Source organism: Balaenoptera acutorostrata, chromosome 7 (assembly GCF_949987535.1).
Source record: "Balaenoptera acutorostrata chromosome 7, mBalAcu1.1, whole genome shotgun sequence".
NCBI classification, from domain to species: domain Eukaryota; kingdom Metazoa; phylum Chordata; class Mammalia; order Artiodactyla; family Balaenopteridae; genus Balaenoptera; species Balaenoptera acutorostrata.
The window spans coordinates 67,359,504-67,381,131 of NC_080070.1; the positions used below are offsets into that span (position 1 = coordinate 67,359,504).

The 21,628-nt window shown below is 35.8% G+C and overlaps 1 protein-coding gene across 2 annotated transcripts; it reads left to right on the forward strand.

Annotated features, from left to right (window-relative positions):
* Positions 1-202: 202 nt before the first annotated feature.
* Positions 203-21,171, forward strand: TMEM106B (transmembrane protein 106B). 2 transcript variants are annotated; one of them, XM_007191751.3, is made up of 8 exons: positions 203-395; positions 2,680-2,901; positions 5,998-6,061; positions 9,965-10,124; positions 13,175-13,315; positions 13,573-13,622; positions 14,365-14,418; positions 15,178-21,171. In XM_007191751.3, exons 2-8 carry the CDS (start codon positions 2,682-2,684, stop codon positions 15,314-15,316), a joined length of 828 nt encoding a protein of 275 aa, XP_007191813.1. In that variant the 5' UTR covers positions 203-395; positions 2,680-2,681; the 3' UTR covers positions 15,317-21,171. The 2 variants fall into 2 exon arrangements, with proteins under 2 accessions (XP_007191813.1, XP_007191814.1); XM_007191752.3 differs by lacking the exon at positions 203-395 and adding an exon at positions 574-1,117.
* The last annotated feature ends 457 nt before the right edge of the window (positions 21,172-21,628 follow it).

Here is a 21,628-nt window from a genome sequence, read left to right on the forward strand (position 1 = left end):
TTCAAATCTTCCAGTGATAGAGCAGCCAAATTTTACCTCTAAGTCTTGGGAGACCAAGGTAACGAAACAGAGCGCACAAACACAGTTCCGGTTTAGGAAGCTCCCTTCAGAGCTTTAGGAAGACGGAGGAAGAACGCATGCGTGGTGCACGCTTCCGGGCCACACCTCCTCCTCTCCGGGAGCGCTCTGCGCAGGCTTGGGCGCAGGTTGCAGCAGCGAGGGGCCTCAGCTGTTGAGGTTATTGTGCTGCCCCTCCCCCACCCGTGCCCCGCGGCGACCCAGCGCTGCAGGCCCGTTGCTCTAGCCCCAGCACCCGGGACTGCGGACTGCGTGACCCTGTCTTCGGGCCTGTCCGCGCCGGAGCAACTCGGGACTGCGTAGCACCCCGCATGCCGGTGAGCGACCCGGGACGCGCAGCCTCCAGGTCCCCTTATGGAGCGGGGCCGAGCGGGCGCTCTGGGAAGAGCCGAGCCGGATGAGGAGGTGGAGGAGGGGAGGCTACGGGGCCGCTGGGCACGCGCGGAGACCGGGGAGGCGCTCTGAGCTGGGTTATGGAGGTGTGTCATCACCTCTTATCCGGGCCCAGCTTCCGGCCTAGGGGCTCCGGGCTTCGGCCCTAGCCGGGCGCACGGGAGAGATTCCAGGTCCCCACACCTTGAGTGGCCAGGTGGCCCCTGGTTTTCCTCGTTTTGAGTTTTCTTGCCCGACTGCCTGTATTTTATCTTTAACCTTTCCAAAGTAGGCAGGCTGTATTCTGGGTTTTGTTGATGTAGCTTATGAAAGGCGCCGACTTCCTTCGTTCAGAAGATCACGACCCATTTAAATTGGATGGAGTCATGTACTTTTTTTCTCTTTTTCCGTAAGGAGTCTAAAGTTCGGGTTGGTTTTCAGTAAATTAAGGGAATTTGATAAAAATATTGAGCACAGCGGTCTAGCACCTTTTTATAATAAACTAAGGAGTCTCCAGGAATAAAAGTTGTTAAACTTAACAGTGCTCTGGGGAAAATCCAGTAGGGAGGGCAGGGATGCCCAGTACCTGACGAAGTCTGGCACTTGTCCATTAGCCTTGATGAAACAAACACCAGTCCAAGGTCGAAAGTATCAAGGCAACTGTTACGTAAGTATAGAAAGCAGGCCCAGACTGAGAGCCACCTGTTTTTGCCTTTTGTGTCTTTTCCCTTCTTAAGACATTCCAGTGGGAGGCACCCTATACCTCTAACTGAGATCGTAAAAGGGTGCCGCTGAGGCCCATTGATCCCAGCTTATCTAATATTCCACATAGGCCCCAAGGTCAAAGTGTGTGGGGACAGTGACGTTAATTCACCCCTGAACCACCTGTGACTGGCAGGTATTGGTTTGGCTTGCATGTAATGTCTTCGAGCAAAATCAAGAGAAAATAATGCATTTTTAGGAGTCATAAATCATTTACGTTTTTGAACTTAATGGGCAATGTGTATATAAATTTTTTCAAAATAGTAAAAATCAGCATCTTTATTCATCCTGAAGTTTTCAGTTTGTCTACTAGTCGTATAATTTTTTATCCTGCTGTTTAAAGTGTGTTTGGGTGACCCTAACACATGGATGGCATGCCAGTTTTAAAAAGCAAACTTTTCTTCATAGCATAAGATAAATTGAATTATTTTGAGTGTTAGTTTTCCTCATTCACATCAGTTAGAATTTTTTAAAGAAATATGTCTCTTTATATGAATGTCTTTAATAACCTATTTTTAGGAACTGATAAAAAATATATGGTCAAATTTAGAAAGAGAAGGAATGTATTATTTTTAAAAAATAAAAAAGCTTTCCCCCTTTGTTAATTTGTCCTCAGAATATCAACCGATTAGAATATATGACTTTTTAAGTTTTTTTAATCCTTAAAATTGTGACTTTAACTGCACTGTTACTGCATTACCTACCTACGGAGGTTATTTTGATATAGGTACTAGCACTAATTATTTTTATTTGTCTTTAAATTTATATTTAATTTCCCTCCTGTATTTTTGATACTGTCATCCTAAAATTTTGAAATTAATGTTCTAAATTTTGCTGCTTTGTATTGGTGAATTATAGTCAATATTTTAGAATATTAATTTCATAATTTTAACTCCACCAACTGTTGAATGAAAGAAAAATCTGGAGGTTTGTTTTTTGAGCTGTTTTTTGTTGCAAATATTTAAATGTTTAAAGCAAGAAATGTGAGGATGAGAAAGATTGGGGATTTTATTTATCACATACGGGCATGAATTTTAAAAGGCTGAAAAATACTACTTTGATATTTCCTGGTGATACCTAGTTGTAATCTGCCCAAAGCAACTTTTGCCTTCAGTGCTAATTGATTTAAAGGTAGAATGTGTTTTTGTTTTACTCTAAGAAGAGTGAAGTCCACGTGTTTCTTTTCAGAGAACTCTGAGAAAGTGGAGACTTTTGTCAAATTTTAATGTTGTTTGAAAGCCCATTCTTATCGTAACTCTGATATGATATCATTTCATAATATTTTGTTAGAAAAACACTTTTGGACTCTAGTAAATGGCTCCCTTGTTTCAGACATTATTTTGATTGAGTATAATTCTAATCCAGATAGTGATTTGAACGCTCCCTTGAAGGTTGTTCTAAATTAATTTGATCAGTATAAATATCCTATAATGTTCTTGTTTACTGTAAGATTTTTTTTTTTCTCAGACATGGGAAAGTCTTTTTCTCATTTGCCCTTACATTCAAATAAAGAAGATGCTTTTGATGGCGTCACATCAACTGAAAATATGAGGAATGGATTGGTTAATAGTGAAGTCCATAATGAAGATGGAAGAAGTGGAGACGTCTCTCAGTTTCCATATGTGGAATTTACAGGAAGAGATAGTGTCACTTGCCCCACTTGTCAAGGAACAGGAAGAATTCCTAGGGGTATGTGTTATTGCACTGTTTTTTCTTTAAAGAATGATTCCAGGTGTTTGCACAAATACTATAAGATCCGTGGGTCCGAGCACAACCCTTTATGTTTTAAAGACTTAGAATTAGAGTTAAACCTTCATGTCAGTTATCTTCAGTCAAAAGGACACGAAGAAACAAAGATTTTAATTAGGGTCCTAAAGCAATAATGAAAACCACTCTTCTACCTCCACTAGCTTTTCTTTCCCACCTGCAATTATAGCAGATATGCACCATCTCTTGACTGTAAACTTTTAGTCCTCTTTGGCATCAGTAGAAGTCATATCACAGTCACCTTGCCATATTGAGTGTTAGGAGCAATTTAAGTAATGTGGTGACCTAATATTTTTGATTTGTTATTTAAAGAATAATAATAAGATGGTCATGCACTAATTAGTTATTTTTTAAAGGATCTACATGAAGAGGGATGGTATATGAAGATGAGCCATATAGGGAAAAAAAATCAGTTTGTGGCATGTCATAGGGGAAGTCAGTAGGGAGTGATCTCCACCTGCTGTTTGTAGGCTACTTTAGTAGCAATGGCAATAAGTAGCAATAGTAGAAGTACCTTGTACTATTCTCATTTTCTGCTTGGTTGCAGTTGTTATTTGACCCTGGAGGGACCCCGAGGGGAGGACAAAATGACAATATAAGGCTTTATCTTTGCAGAGGTAGTAGGTGTTTGAGAATAAAAGGATTATTGTAGTTAAAGGTATTAATGCACCAGGCTGGGGGCAGGGGGAGGGCTGGAGTCTCATTTTTGCAATCTGGATACTATATCTTTGAGGTATAGCTAGTAGGGATTTTTAGCAGCCTGGATGTGCATTGTGGATAGTAAGACTGAGGAGGAATTCAGAGGTATTTTTTGTCTGAGCAACTGGAAGAACGGAGTAGCCATTTATTAAAATGGAGAAAAGAAGGTTTGAGTGTATGTGTCAGGTGAGAGATCAGGAGCTCAGTTTTAGATATGTATGTTGGGAGATGCATATTTGACACCTAAGTGGATACGTTCAATAGGAAGTTAGTTATAATAAGGGCCTGGAATTCAGATGCAAGGCCTAGGCTGGAGTCATCAGTGTATAGATGATACTTTAGGTGAGTTGGATGAGAGCACCAAGGTTGTCAGTGTGAATAGAAAACGGAAGAGACTTTAGCACTGAACCTTGGGACACTGCAACATTTTGGGTCAGTGACATGAGAAAGAATTAGCAAAGGACACTAAAAAGAGCAGCTAGAGTAGAAGTAGGAAATCCCTTTGTCTGTGGTGTCCTAGAAGATAAATGAAGAAGATGTACTCCTTGGTAGAGGAGAGATTGATCAACTATGTTAGACCTGATCAAGTAATGTGAGGACTGAGAACTGGCCATGGGATTTGGTGATTTAGAGGCTACCTTTAAAAGAGCAGTTTTGGTAGCCTGCAAAAGAATGTATAGCATGTGTAGAGTAGGATCAAGAGTGCATAGAAGGAGCAAAATTATAGTCAGAAAACAGCTTTTTTGAGGAGTTTTGCTGTTTTAGAGGAAAAGGAGAGAAGAGGTGGTAGCTAGAGGGGGCTATACATCAGGAGAAGAATTTTTTAAAGATGGAATGAATAATATGTTTGTATGCTGATGAGATTTTTCCATAGAGAAAACACTGATAATGCAGGCAACAGAGGACAATTATTAGATCTGGTGCACAAGTGCAGAGGGCTGCTCCTCCAGAGGAGCATGGGCAATTTGCTCCTAGCTGTAGAAGGGAAGGTAGAGTATATGGACGCAGAGGCAGGTGGGTGGGTGGGTAGATGTGGTGGTAGTTTGTGGAAGTTCTCTTTGCCACATCATGAGCTGAGAGTAAGGATAGGGGAGAAGATATTGGAGGTTTGAAGAGAAAGCGGAAGTTATGAAATTGTAGTTTGGGAGAGTCAGATTAAGAGTATGCACTTTTTTTTGGGCCATGCCACACGGCTTGCGGGATCCCTGACCAGGGATCGCATCCAGCCCTACGGCAGTGAAAGTACAGAGTCCTAACCACTGGAATACTAGGAAATTCCCCAGATTGAGAGTATGAACTAGAGAAATATAGGTGGCATTATTAAGGGCCACTTGAGATAGTAATCTAAATGAGACTAGTGAGCATAGTTGTTTGTTTTTCTTTATCTACTTTTAGCTGTGTGGATATAGGCATAGTAGCCAAAGCGTTGGTTTTAACCAGTTGCAGTTTAGACAGATGAATACCACGAAACAAGATAGGATATGTACACACACACACACACACAGATACATATTGTATATATTATTTATATGTGGGTATGGTAGGGGGAGTGTAGATGAGGGGAGACTTGTGGAGGGAGCAGGGAGGAATAATGAAAGTATTATGGAAAGCTTTAAAAGAGAACTTGACTGCGGTGCTTTGATAGTTAATACAAAGAGCCAAGTTGTGATAAGATTGGAAAATTGGCATTTAAAAGTCCATTTATCCATTAAAGCATATGGATAATGCTCAACCCAAGAAAGAAATGCTGAATTTTGAAGTGACTTAATGTGGAGAGGGGTGTGACCTGAAAGAGTCCTGGAAGACTGTGTATAAATAGGCGTTCTTGGAGCATGAGACTTAATATGTGTCAGTTTTGGTTTTCAGGGGAGATAGTGTAGGAACCTCTGCAGTTATAGGGGTTTCAGGACAGCGGTAACAATATGTTTCTTCTGCTCTCATTCAGATAATCAAATTGAAGTCTTAATGGAAAACTGTGGGGAATAGAAAACTGATTGGGTGAAGGAAGGCCTGGTAAATTCAGATCTTCTGAAAGCTGGGACTTTTTAGATTTTTTTTCTCTGGAAGAAAGAGTTACTCTTTCTCATTCTTTATAATATTTTTATTAGCTAGAAATCTAGGTATGAAAAAACACAATATCTGCTTTGGAACTCAGCTGCTACTGGATAATTTTTGAAGATGTTGAGAGCAGTTTACTAAAGGAATGAGATGAGAACCAGATAGTATTCTGGTCCTTCCAAACCAGACTTTGATGAGGAACCACTATATTTTTAATTAATCATGTTAATAAATTTCTAAATCTAATTCTTTTACTTTCAGGACAAGAAAACCAACTGGTGGCATTAATTCCATACAGTGATCAGAGATTAAGGCCAAGAAGAACGTAAGTGATTATAAGAAAATGGCAGGTTTTTTTTTTTTTTTTTTTTGTATTTTTTGCTTTTTACATTATGTATAAGTAAATATTTTAATTAAAACTATTCAAAGGAAAAATGCTATCAGGTTCTTAAGTTATACCATCATATACTTTATGTCATTAAATAAAAATAGGATTCCTGATTGTGGTAAGTTCTTGAAAAGTACTTGAGAGAAATGGTGTAGAACACAAGCCAAGGAAATTGAACATAAATGTAATTGGAGTCCCTGAAGAAAATCAAAGGAGGCAAACTGAACAAATAGCAAACATTTAATTCAAGATCACTTCCCTGAAGTAAAGCAATACGTGAATCTACATATTGAAAAGACAAGGACTTCCCTGGTGGCCCAGTGGCTAAGTCTCCGTGCCCCCCATGCAGGGGGCCCGGGTTTGATCCCCGGTCAGGGAGCTAGATCCTGCATGAGGCAAGAAGATCCTGCATGCCACAACTAAGACCCAGCACAGCCAAATAAATGAGTAAATATTTTTTAAAAAAATTTAAAAAAAGAAAAGACAGACCATAATTTTGGAAATAATCAACCCTTCTTAGTGAAACTACTGGACTTCAAAGGTAAGAACAAAAGACTGAAAAGCCCCTTTGAGCATCCAAGCAAAGGATCAATTAATTTATAAGGGATAGAAAATCAGATTGGCATGTTACTTCTTGACCACAATGCTTTAAACACATAAGCAGTAGAACAGCATGTCTAAGTCTTCATGGAAAGAAAATGAACCCAGGAGTTTATAAACAGTCAGTCTGACCCTTTATTATGTAATATATAGACAGTTACAAATGTGCAAGAAATTAGGGTTAATTTCCTAACCTTAACAAGCAGAGGGAATAGCACCTGAAAGGGCCAGAGGAGTGGTCCAGCCTTCAGATGTATGGCTAAAGTAAACAGTGCTGTGGGAAAGTGGTAGAGATGAGGCTAGAGAAAATAACAAGGACCAGATCCTGGCACCTGTAGTAAGCTAAGAAATCTGAGAACTTATAGGAAGCTCCTCAAGAATTTTTAGGAGTTTCAGATTTTTAATAAAAAACAGTAACTCTCAATATGTAGTAAAATTATAATATTTTAGGAAAACTGTGGTTCTTTGTAAGTTGGAGTTGTGATGAGGTAGTCAAGAAATTGTTAATTGCTTTTGTCTCCATACTTTAGCTATGTCATTTAATCCTCGAAACAAACCTACAGGTTTTAAAATGGAGGAAAAGAGTAAATTACCTAAAATACTGCAAATATGAAATGGCAGATATAGAATTGTAACTTGAGTCCAAATAAACCACACAACCTTCATAACTTCATCAGTACTGTATACTTTGCAGGATTCTGTTACTGTCCCTAGAGCCATAAGAAAAATTATTACTGATGAGTTTTGTAATGGAGATCTATGTACTTCATCAGTGAACTAGCCAATTTTTCAATTTGGTATGAAATACTAAGAGGAATGTTATTTTATTGTCCCACCAGGTTCAGTAATATTTGTTATGGCTATAAGCTTTGGGTACAAAGTAATTTAGAATACTGATTCATATATTCACACCTAGAGCTGACTTACAGGCCCTAGGTACCAGAGCGTGGTGGGCTCACCTGCCCGTGAGAAATAAAAACACTAAAGTGTAAAAAAATCCAACAAAGTTCACATTTTTATCATGATTTTTAAACTCTTTTTATACCTTTTTAAGGTGTTTTGGTGTATAATGGGTACTATAAGTGTGTGTTTAAACTACCTATTAGGTAATCCAGTAGTGATCACCACCCTACTCAGGTTGGAAGTCCAGAGTGAGTGAGTGGGAACTTCTCCCTTTGCTCCAGACAGCAGTATAGGTCAAGTAGTAGTGATTTAGTGAATTCTTGTTTGTTTTATTTTGGTTTGTTTTTTGTTTTTTGTTTTTTTTTTAATTAATCTTTTTGGCTGTGTTGGGTCTTCATTTCTGTGCGAGGGCTTTCTCTAGTTGTGGCAAGTGGGGGCCACTCTTCATCACGGTGCGCGGGCCTCTCACTATCGTGGCCTCTCTTGTTGCGGAGCACAGGCTCCAGACGCGCAGGCTCAGTAGTTGTGGCTCACGGGCCCAGTTGCTCCGCGACATGTGGAATCTTCCGAGACCAGGGCTTGAACCCGTGTCCCCTGCATTGGCAGGCAGATTCTCAACCACTGTGCCACCAGGGAAGCCCTTTATTTTGTTTTTTGATAACCATTTTGCTCTCTTTTCTTAACTTCAGCAACTTAAAATACTCAGAAACATTTATAAAACATCTGCAAGAGGTACTTGAAATAACTGTTGTGAGGGATAAGATGAGATCCATCAGGGTGTTTAGGTACAAATCTCTCTTTAGGGAAGAGAGGATGGAGGAAAGGATAAAGCAAGAATTTTTTGGATGGCTAGAATATAAGGAAAAGATAAAGTAAGTGACATGCAAGACAGAAAAAGAAACCAAAAGAAGGGTGCTATGGGCTTTGAAAGAGTGCTGTTTATTGGAGAAACCAGGGAAATTCTTTTGTCCCTGAGTGTCCATGGGGAGATTGCTTCCAGGAGCCCTCGCATATACCAAAATCTGCTGATGCTCAAGTCCCTCATATAAAATGGCATAGTACAGTCGACCCTCCACATCTGAGGTTTCAAATCTGTGGATTCAACCAACCATAGAGGGAAATTTTGATCCATGGTTGGTTGAATTCAGGGATTCGAAACTCACAAATACTGGAGGGCCGACTGCAGTGTCTTGAAACTCTAGTTTTGACGGTAAACTTAAAGATAAGAGGCAGTTTTCATCTATGGAAATAAAGAGTGAGAGATGGAAGAGAAACACTTCCATCTGGGAGGCAGATGAATAGCAAAGTCACGGGAGTTTTTTTTTTTTTTCCTTGTCTTATCTCTGCATAATAATATCCCCTTTCTTGATTTTAAAGAAACAGTTTAACAGCAGCTTCAAAGCAGACATGATTAATGTAAACAATATTTTTAAAAAGGAGTACAGGGACTTCCCTGGTGGCGCAGTGGTTAAGAATCTTCCTGCCAATGCAGGAGACACGGGTTCGAGCCCTGGTCCGGGAAGCTCCCACATGCCGCGGAGCAACTAAGCCCGTGCGCCACAACTACTGAGCCTGTGTTCTAGAGCCCGTGAGCCACAACTGCTGAGCACGCATGCTGCAACTACTGAAGCCTGCGCGCCTAAAGCCCGTGCTCCGCAACAAGAGAAGCCACTGCAATGAGAAGCCCGCGCACCACAAAGAAGAGTAGCCCCCCCTCACCGCAGCTAGAGAAAGCCCATGCGCAGCAACGAAGACCCAATGCAGCCAAAAATAAATAAATAAATAAATTTTTAAAATAAATAAATTAAAAAATAAATAAAAAGGAGTACATAAATACTTTCAGATGAGGAGACTCAAAACGGACTTAGTGAGACTGATGAAGCATATGGTTATGTCATTACATTTTTAAGGGCTTCATAGGTGGTTCTGACGAGCAGTCACCTTAGGGAATCATACAATGGTAAAACTCAATGTGAAAATTCTGTTTCAGTGAATTCATCAGGGAATCTTGAAATCTATACTTTTATAAAGCTCCCCAGCTTGATTGTAATGAGCAGCCTGGTTTGGGAATCACCACAGTAAATGTTCTATCTATAATAAGCCTGAAATCCTAGTCTCCAAAAAGTAAATATGTCTTTTAAGGAGACCATTTTAACACTTAATATATTCATAACTAACCCTGTTCAATACTTTTATAATGTAAAAAGTTGATAAAATCATACATCTTTTCCTGCTGGTATAAAAGGGGAAAAATTCAAAATGAAAATGTCTTCTCTAAATGTTTCATTATGTAATTTCTGATGCATGTATATTTAAATATTCCATTTTCCTTTTCAGAAAACTGTATGTGATGGCTTCTGTGTCTGTCTGTCTGCTTCTTTCTGGACTGGCTGTGTTTTTCCTTTTCCCTCGCTCTATCGACGTGAAATACATTGGTGTAAAATCGGCATACGTCAGTTATGATGTTCAAAAGCATACAATATATTTAAATATCACGGTAAGTACATATTTATATTAAAAACATTTGACTTCATTCTTTTATCATGTTAAGGAGCACCTTTGTCCTTATTGAGAGAACATTAAAGGTAACACTCAGTTTTCTTTCTGTATGTCTGCTGTATTGACCTTTTCTGTCATTTCTGATTGTGCTGAAAATGGCAAATTCTGTGTATACAGAATCATTTAGCATTTGAAGATGCCTTTGGGAGGGTAAAATAAACAAAACAGTTAATTACTGGGAAAAAAGTAATTACAGTCTATTTACTTTTCAACATTTGACTGAATAGCTTCTAGCCAGACATTAACATAGTTAGTTCAATAGATGTTATACATGTAACATTTTCATTTCCTTGTGTTTTGTGAAACACAATTTTTGCCATCTTTAACAGACCATTCCTTTGTTTTAAAAGGTAGAGAACAAGTGACTGTTTGATTTCTCTTGCAAATTAGTATGTGTGAAAATTTGTGTTTTTCAGGACAGTGGTTTTTAGGACTCTACAGCCTTCCCACACTTGAAAACAAACAAACAAACACCTCAGAGAAGGTCTTGTACCTGTTTTACATGTTAACATTTATTTGAAAAAAGCATGGTTTGCAAACCACCGCATTATTAAAAAGGAATATATATATTGCTTCAGGCTTTAAGGTACATCTGTGTGGCAGTGATTTGTTTGGAAGAGTGATATTGGACTTCAGTTGGTTTTCCTCAAAGAGGTGGTTGGTATGCTTGAGGTTGAGGTAGAGATGCCTGTGGTGCTGGTTGGGAGGAGGGGGATTTAGAGGGACAGGAAGTGAAAGGGAATGTGTGTTAAAGTGGAATTACTACTTAATTATAGGAAAAAAAGAACTCCCATGAATTCATTTATCCGCATGGCGTACTGTCAAACGTTGTCAACCTTTAAAAAACACACACAAAAATTTTAAAAACCCTGGGAATTCCCTGGCAGTCCAGTGGTTAGGACTCTGCACTTTCACTACTGAGGGCCCAGGTTCCATCCCTGGTCGGGGAACTAAGATCCCTGAGATCCCACAAGCTGGGACTTCCCTGGTGGTCCAGTGGGTAAGACTCTGCGCTCCCAATGCAGAAGGGGCCCGGGTTTGATCCCTGGTCAGGGAACTAGATCCCGCATGCATGCCACAGCTAAGAAGTCCACATGCTGCCACTAAGAAGCCTGCATGCCGCAACTAAAGATCCCGCGTGCCGCAACGAAGACCTGGTGCAGCCTAAGTAAATAAATATTTTTTAAAAAAAGATCCCACAAGCTGCACTGCATGGCTGAAAAAAAAAACTATATACATGGAAAAAATATATATGCATAAAACATAACACAGTACTAATTGTAAATCATTTCCTATCATTGGGGAATTATTGTTGGGTATTTTTCCACTTTAACAGCCATTTGGAAAAAGGAACAAATTTTCCCTTTTTGTGTGGTGTTTAAAACAATGGCCCGATATTTTTTGGCAACCTCCGGAGCCTGTTTTAGTATCAGATAACTGTAAATTTATAATGAAAAATAATAAAATCCATGTGCTGGTCCCTTTTAGATACCAGAAAGTAAATATCTTACTTTATTTTAAATAATTATTCAGGAATTCCCACATTTTGGGGTACTAGTACTTGACTAAATTGAGAAAGTGTGAACATTAAATAGGAAATAGGTTTATTATATAGATAAACATTAGGTTTAACTGGATGACAGATAAAAAGCTGAGATTTCTGTAGGTTTTCTATCAGTATTTTGAAAAATGTAATTATATAGTATTACTTTTGTTTCTTAAAATGAGTAATATATATTACTACTCTTACTCTTTTTTAGTAGTATTTATTGTCTTTCTACTTACGAATATGTTTAATTATCATTAAAAGACATTTGAAAAATACCGTAATGTATATCTTTACTTCTATCTAGGCCTGACTATTAACATGTAGTCTGCCCTCCATATCCACCAGTTCTGCATCCATGGATTCAATCAACCTGATGGAAAATTTTTCTTTTTTAATTCAGAAAAATTTTTTTTTATAAATTTATTTGTGGGTTTTGTTTTGTTTTGTTTTGTTTTGGCTCTGTTGGGTCTTCATTGCTATGCACAGGCTTTCTCTAGTTGCGGCGAGCAAGGGCTACTCTTCATTGCGGTGTATGGGCTTCTCATCGTGTTGGCTTCTCTTGTTGCGGAGCACGGACTCTAGGCACACGGGCTTCAGTAGTTGTGGCATGCGGGTTCTAGAGCGCAGGCTCAGTGGTTGTGGCGCATGGGCTTAGTTGCTCCGTGGCATGTGGGATCTTCCCGGGCCAGGGATTGAACCCATGTCCTCTGCCTTGGCAGGTGGATTCTTAACCACTGCGCCACCAGGGAAGCCCTATCTGTTATTACTTGATTTAACATTTTTCTCTTTTATTTTGTTGACTATTTTCTAAAGTAATTTGAAACAGTTGTTTTAAGTTAGAATTGCAAAAGTTGGCCCCAGCTGTTAGTTAAGTATAGAAATGATACAACTGCATTTCTTTCCAACCAGTTTTCAATCGATCCCATTTTTTCTCAAAAGTGACCTGCTAGAAGTCTCTACTCATGAAGTTAAAATACCAATTTTTTTTAAATGGAAAGTTTATTTAAAGTTGTGTTTAACATTTTAAAAGGTTGTCTTTTTGTATTTAATAGAATCGGAAGTAGCTTAGTCTGTGAAGATGTACGTGTTAACATTTAGAAAAATTTAGATGAAATTTTAGAATGTTTTTTATTGAATTTTTGCTAAGGCCACAAATACATTTTCTAACATTCATTTTTCTGTATTCTTGTACTATACATTTTCTGGGCCTACTTTTTAAAAGTATATGTTCATTGTAGGCCTTTTATATACATAGTACTCATGCATAAAACCAAATAATTGGTTCATTGAATGTTCTTTGACATTTTTGGTGGTACTTTCCTTCCTCCTAATAAATTAAGCATAGCCACAGCTGGAGAGTCATCTTCTGTATTAATTTTGATTCATGTTATGCTTATTCTAAGATAACTTGTGCATTTTGTGCCTCCTTTCTTTTTCAGAACACACTAAATATAACGAACAATAACTATTATTCTGTTGAAGTTGAAAACATCACTGCACAAGTTCAGTTTTCAAAAACAGTTATTGGAAAGGCACGCTTAAACAACATTACCAATATTGGTCCATTGGATATGAAACAGGTAAGCTTCATTCATGAAATACTTTGGAGGAGTTAAATGAGTCTCAACTTTGTGTATCATATTAACTTGAGGGAGATGGGGGATTTCCTAAAGACCTAGACTTTGAAAAGTATCCCATACATGTGTAAGAGAAAGTCCTAGAATCAAACCCATAAAGGGAGAAATTTCCAAACTCTTTGAAGTTATAAAATGTATCTGAAATACTTGATGTTTTGATCCTGTTCTCTATTGATTTATTTTTATTTTTTGCCCTTCAGATTGATTATACAGTACCTACTATCATAGCAGAGGAAATGAGTTATATGTAGTAAGTTCTGATTTTTAATTATTTTCTCTCATTAAATTATAAAGAATAAGTGTGTGTAGGTGTGAATATATATATATGTTTAATTTCCCATCATCTTAGAAGTGACAAGACCACATTTTGGAATATTCCTTCCAGCCTCTGATCATCTCTGTTCTTCTCTTCTCCCTTTTCAACACGTATAACATTAATGTATATATACGTATACACATAATTTTTTTTTCAGAATTAGGATCATATACACCATGGCACTTTTTATTTACTATGTTATGAGAATCATAATCTCACATATTCTAGTATTTGTTTCTGTTTTAGTATAGGAGGACTAAAATTGCTAATGATGTTTAGAACTCTATTGCTGGTTTCAAGTTGTAAAGGTTTTAAATTAGGTCTAAATGATTATTAGCTCTTGTTAAGTAAAAAATAGTGATAAATTTTTATCTTTTCATATCAGCCTGATTCTGCGTAACTAGTAAACTGGTTACCAAAATTTCAAAAGGTAAACAAAAAGAAATAGTAAGTAGACAACTCTGTAACTGCTGTAGTATGAAGGCATAGAATAAGAAGCCATGAAAATATTAATCATCATTTGAGATACAGAAAATGCTCAACCATTAAATGCTTATTTATTATATCTTAATAGTATTTCTATTAGCTTTAACATAGGAAGAGGAACTGTAATTAAACTATTTTAAATTTATAATGTCATAGTTTGTATTTATTCACATTGTTTCTTCTTTAACAGTGATTTCTGTACACTGATATCCATCAAAGTGCATAACATAGTACTCATGATGCAGTAAGTACGGATTTTTTTTTGAAAGATTCTTTGTTTAAAAACTTCAGATGTATAACATTGGCTTAGAGTATACACATCTTTATAAATGCTGTCTCATTTGGGTTTTAAGCCTTACAGGAGTGCAATGAGGTGACGTAAATAGTGCAATGAGGTGAAGTAAATAGTATCCCACTTTACACATGAGGAAATGGGAGCTCAGAGAAGTAGTGAGGGATCACACAGCTGCTAAATAGTGAATCTGGACCTTGCAAGAACTTGGGAAAATGGTAGAAATTGGGATAGAAGGATGAGCTCAATACCCAATTCCTTGCTGCCTGTGGTAAAGGCAGTAACAGTAGTGAAGACCAGTAATGTTACTGGTTTGCAAATTGGGTGTTATCCTAAGCCATGAAAACATTGTAGGTTATAGGTTGGGTATTTGGGCCATTAGCTAACATTTGATTAACCTTTTCCTCTGATGAGAGAACTGTGTGATTATTTTTAAGAGTGCAGTGAACTAAATATATTTTAAATTAAAGATAGGTGTTTTGAAAAAATACATTTTTGTATATAATTATTTTTGGATAGGGCTTTCTCAGCCAGCATTCCTGTTGTCTGTTGGGGAAATATTCCCTAAGAGGCCCATGTCCACAATATTAAGTTATCATTAATCAAATAATTACTCCCTGGAGAGAATTTTGATATATAAAGTGTTCTCACTTTAGAAAGCTTTTTTATATATAACTATTCAGTGTTTCTCCCCATTTATTTTATTTTTAGAGTTACTGTAACAACAACTTACTTTGGACACTCAGAACAGATATCCCAGGAGAGGTACCAGTACGTTGATTGTGGAAGGAACACAACTTATCAGTTGGGGCAGTCTGAATATCTAAATGTACTTCAGCCACAACAGTGAAAACTGAGAGATGCACCTGGAGAAGAAATACCTATTGATATTTTCCAAACTCTGAAGGATGAGGTACTTACTTCCTGATAGGAGATCTTAAATTGAACAACCTAAAGTTTACACTTCTGTTTTAAAAGTAGAGCTAAGAGTATGTGGACTTGTAGGTTATTACAACTCTCTACTCTGTGTTCATGGTATTTGTACCAGGATCTTTTACTTGAATCTAAATTTACTGATTGGTTTTCTTTGCTCCTGGTCCCCAAAGGGGAAAACTAAGAACTTCTCCTACAGGATAATAAATAATTATTTAAAATTCATCGCTCTAATCACTACTGAAAACATAATTGATGATTTGTGATGAACATAATTATGTGATGAACATAATTTGAGAAACTTTATTTCTGAATGTCTTTATAGAAAATTACTGTGGGCCTATTCATGAAGACATTTAAAGAGTAACCTTTTTTTTTTCCTGTTTTATAAATTCCCATTGCTACTTGGTAGTATTTCAGCTATATGCTATTTTAGCTTTTAGCTAAATGTTTTTATTTTTTCATTTTGAAATCCTACTCATTTGCATGTTTTTGTCAGTCTTACTTCAAGCTATTGCTTGCATAACACTTAATAAACCAAAATAATCTTTGCAAAATTCTGTACCTAAAATTTTTAAAAACCCCTAAATAATGTGTTTCACATGTCTTTCCATGTTAGTTATAGTTGTATGAAATTTTTATGTAATCTTCAAACATAATCATTTAATGTACAGTATTGTAAATAAATTCTGCATGGCTTTTATGTAGCTTTAACAAACGTCAAATAAAGTGGTACAGATTTAAAATATAGTAAGTTGCTCATAAAAATTTTAAAAAAAAGGAAAATGATATTCAGAAACCTCTAGAATGTATGTTTCCAATTACATATTAGATCAGGCATAACATAGATTTGAAATAAAATATTTTGATGCTCCACTTTTTTTAATGTTGCTTTTCATACTAAAGAATTATGAATACACTTACTTTTCACAACTGTTAGGTACCCAAATCATCAATTTTATGAATGTTTCAGAGGAGGAAGTTATTTCTTTGGTAAAATTATCCAAGAAATCCTGTTATTAAATTACAGTGGCTATAGCAAAATAAAACCTATATTATGCTTTTAAAAATTTAATTACTTTGCACATCATGGATATCATGCCCCTAGCAGTTACATTTTTAAAGGTTTCTACTTTTAGTTTGGATTTTATTTAAAATTGTTTTCAAGTGTAAATTATTGACTTATTCATTTTGCTATTTTATATTTTTAATACCATTTTGCATTTGGGCTTTTTGCCTTTTTGCTTACCACGTTCTGAGTACCTTTTAAATACCTACCACTGAGCATAGGGGCTGACTATGATACCAAAAACAGTAAGTGGCTTGAGAGTAGTTTCCTATGTTCCTTAGTGACAGAGATCAGGTTACCCCTCTCCCTACTCCCAAAGTGCCTAACATGGGTCTGAAACATTCTTATTTATAAGTCTGACTCTCTCAACTGTAGAACATGAGCTTTATTTAATTAGTTAGAGCTAATGAAGCCCTCCTTTCTGCCTTTAAACCTACTCAGGTTTCCCCTTACTTAGCTTTCATATTACTTTCTCTAAGTTTTCCTCAGTGAACATTTAAATGGGTGAAATGCACTAACTTCTTTTTTTTTTTTTAAACTACTTAGTCTTCCCTTAATCCATTGCTAACTCATCCATCCTTACTATTAAACTAAAATCACCCCTTTAAATTTGTTATGGATTTTGTAGTCCAACCCAATCTTTAATATTTTTTCTATGTTTTTTGACTACTCCCCTTCTCCTTGAAATTGCACTTTTCTAATGTGTGTGTTCTATTTGTATTTTTCATATCATTCTCATTTCATTTTTTCTCATTCTCCTATCTTTTGATATCTTTTAATGAGTAGTATCCAGACCCTCTTCTGCCTCAAAATTTCTACTCCTGTATCTTCAACAATCACCTATATTAGGGCTTCCAGCTCTGTTTCTACATACCTGACCAGTAACCTATCTAGTTTCTCATTTAGCTAATGACTTAGAGATAACAGTATTTCAGTGACTGTGTAAAAATCAAACAATGTTAAAAAATTTTTTATCGTGTTTTGTTCTCACCTGCCCTTATGTCCCATTTCTTCAAAATCATCCTTCAGATATGCCTCCTTCAAAAATCAATCCTGATTTATTTTCCTGCTTTGTATCTTTTAACCTCGGAAAACTATATAGTGTAAATTAAATGGACTTTTCTGTTGATGTGTAGCTTTAATATCCTTTTAGAGTGCATGCAGAGTATCTGCTGAAGAGTCAGAAAAGTGAGAGAACATTTGCTTTTACTGACTTAGTTTTGAATTTTTTTATTCATTCTTTAAATTAAAAACTCTTTATTACACCCACTTTCTGTGGAGTTCAAGTGAGAAAAAAACTGGAATTTAAAATAAGTTAAAAAAAAACCAGTAGTAGAAAAATAAAGATCACCTGTGACTACTTTCAAAGAGGGTTAAGTAACTGCCAGAAGAACCCTAGAGCAAAGCAGGCTGTAAATTAACAAAACTACAAAAGCACATTAAGGTGAAGCAGACTTATAGCCATTAAAAAAAAAATCTGGAAAGGATGGATGAGGCTTTAACTTTTCTTAGGTCATTGTCCAGTGCAGTTTCTTATGTGGTAATAGGATTTTTTAAAAACGGCTCTCACACCTTATTCAGAAGATGTGGTAAAGATGTTACAATTTTTTTTTTCTGATAATTCCAAGAATAAATTTCTCGTAAATTGCACCTTAAATAGACTGGTCATTCTAACCAAATCTAATACGTAACCAGCCTACATGTTTTCATATTACATTTATATAGCACCGTGCCCTTTCAGAATTCTTTCATATGTGTTTCTCATATCATTTGCCATAGTCCTGTGAGTCAGAAAAGGAGGGTAGTAGGATCCTCCTCTTTTAGAAAAGGAAAAAGAGGCATGGAGAAGTTGAGGGACTTGCTGAAGATCTCATATTTAGTAAATAGTTTAACTGAGGCCAGACCTAGTTTTCCTGTCACCCATATCTGTGCTCTGTCACTTAAAATGCCCATTGGAAAGCCCTGTTGACTCAGGTTAGTATAAATAAAAATTAGAGAAAACGTTCACGTAGGTAATGGTGACAATCAGAATAATACTGATGGACTAAGATTTTGGGTATCTTGAAACTGGTACCTTAAATGTTTTAAATGGGAAATGTAAAATATTTTGGAGCATGATCTGTAGATTAATTTTCTGTTAAAATTTAGTACTCTGTGATCATTCCAATTAAGATAATAGATATGTTTCAGAGTAGACTAATTATAAATAATAGAGATTAGTGGATTGAGATTTGAAACAGTTAACAGTTTGAAAATAAGAGATAACAGATAAACTGCTTGAAATTTCTAAATAACCATCTTTACTGTACTACATAACATGTAAATGGCTGTGGTTTTATTTGTGTTCATTTTTTCCATGCTTTTTTTGTTTGTTTAAGCCAATGAGGTAATTATTTTCTCTAAGAATTCATGACAAGAAAATAAAATTCACTTCAGATCTTCTGAATTGTAGTCTGGGAATAACACAGTGTGGTGTTCAAATAGATAGGAAGTGACTGCCAAAACACGATAAAAGTAACTTAGGAGACTTCAAGTGTCAGCCTAATGAATCATTTGTGGTTCTTAGCCTTATCATTATTGCAGTATAATTCTGGATGTTTAATTGGAGGACACGTCCCCAACTTTCTCTCATGCCATTTTGTTTGTTTTTTAAAAGTTTTAAAATAAACAATTCTTTGTATAATGACTATATCTTATTTAAGAAAATGGTTTGTTAGGTACTTGACCCCAAAGTCACTGCTCAGTATAGCTAATATTTATTGGTTACTTACTGTGTCACATACTGTACTGTACTAACCTTTCATGTGCATTATCTTATTATCCCTCAGAAGAGTTCTTTAAGGTAGTTACTGTCATTGGCCCCCCATTTTATCTCTGAGGAAATTGAGTTTTAGAGAAGTTAAGAAGTATGTATAAGTTGGAAAGTGGCAGATTAGAGATTCAAAACAGGTCTGTTTGACTCAAGCATCATTGTTCTTAAAATAAGCATATTTTCTTTCTAGCCTTTGAAAATGTTTTAGTCATAAAAATGTATTGGATATTGCACTTAATATAGAAGACTGAGGTTTTTGATAGTATTTTGAAGAATACTATTAAGATGCTTTATTATTTTGTAGATCCTTAATATAAAAATGTTTATCATTTTTTTTAGCTATTAATACTTATCTGTTAGATGGATTTTTTCTTTATAAAAGATATAAAAATTTAAATTTACAAATATATATCAGGCTTCCTCGATAGCAGTATGAATTGAATTTCAAGTTATTAGGTTGTAAGCCAAAGGTTACTCACCAGAATGTCATGATTTTTAGCTCATAACATCTGGAAACAGTAACTACTTGGCTCAAATACATCTAAGAAGAATTAATTTTATTTCTCTCTCTTTTTTGTAATATCAGATTTTAAATGAGATGTTAAAATATTTTAAGGAAAAAATGTTTGAGAGGATGGGATAAAAAGACTGAAACATTATTTCTTTAAAAAATGTATTTTTACATGAAAACAAGATATATTTGCAATGTGTTCAATCAAAATATTCACTTCTGTATCCCAGATCTACATATTTCAAAGTAAAAATGTTCACTTGTCAGCTGAAATTCCTGATTAGAACTAATATTTGTTTATTTTTGTGCTTAGAATGTAAATTTCACAGTGGATTTTTTTTAAATTTACCTTTAATTTGGATAAAAGCAAGTGATATATTTATATACTACAGGGATAAAAATGGTAATTTTCATTTTTTAAAAAACTACCAATGTGATTATATTTTTAGTTCTTTTTACTCATGTTTAGCACAGGCTTTAAATTAAAAAATACACTATAGGCTGTATTGACCCAAAAAGTATTCCATAAATTAATTTAACAAATATATGGCAAGTTTTTCATAGCTATAGCTAATTCTTCTAGAAGGAAGTTGTTGCCTTCTGTTTAATTACATTAATTGAAATGTGTTTAAGAGAAATGTTTTCAGCATATTTTGTATACTGAAAAAAAAAAATAGGGTTAGTATTGGGCCAATGGCCAAGAGGTAACGTTACTACCTTGTAGACTGTTACAGTTCAAATTGTCCCACTTCCCCCAGAATTTTAGAAACTAGAAGTCTGGGAGATGCTGTATCAGCTGTACTCTGGTGATTCTAAATGCTGTAAGTACTGTTCATCTTCTGTTATTGTGTGAGATGGGAAAAAATGCCAGATTGCAAAAGATGCATAATTTCATTGTATAATGGTTTGTTTTAGGCATAAAATATCAGCAAGTCTTGTCTTGTGTGTTTTGTCTTATATTTCCTCATAGAACTAAATTAAGTAAGATTTTGGGAAATGATTTTAAATGCTTTCCGAGTTGACGTGCTTGGTCAGATATTTGAGTGATGGCATTGCTGAGTAGACTCTAACCCATGATTCTAGTTGTGGAATAAAGAATAACGTAGAGCGTGAGACTATGTTTGGGCACTTACTCTTTGTTTATGTTAGGTATTACCCTCCATCATAACATACTTATTATATTTCCAAGTTGGGCAGTTCTGTAATTATAACTATTGTTGCTGTACCTGTAACAAAACATGCTTATGATAGTAAAATGAATAGAAGTGCCCCCAAATACTATTTTTTTAATTCACTTGTAACTGTTCCTCTTATAATTGTGTATGACAGAATCAAATTTGTAAAACTTCTAGCATGAAAAATAAAATTTGTATCAGTCAAGTGTCTTGGTTATGCTTTTGAAATTCTCTTGACATAAACAAATCAGTGTAAATATTAAAAGTTCTTCAGCTTAAAGCTTTTAAGTTCTTACAGTTGTTAGCCAAACTGCACTTTAACATCATATTTGATTTCTTTTTCTTTCATCTACTTAGCTTCCAATTTGTCGCCTAATTCTATCTATTCTACCTCTCTAGTATCTCTGGAATCTGTCTCATAGTTGAAATGTCTGTTGCTACTACTCCCTAATTTTTTATTGAAAAAAGCCCAAGTCCTTACTGTGGTATTAGGAATCTTTTGTTATCTCCCCACAACCTAAATTCACAATCTTATTTCCTATCTTTGCCCCTCAGTTATGTCCCAGGCAAATTGAGATGTTTGCCATTCCTGGGAAATAGTTCTTTCTTTTATCCACACTTTACTCATTCTGTTCCTTTTTTCCCAGAAAATTATGTAACCA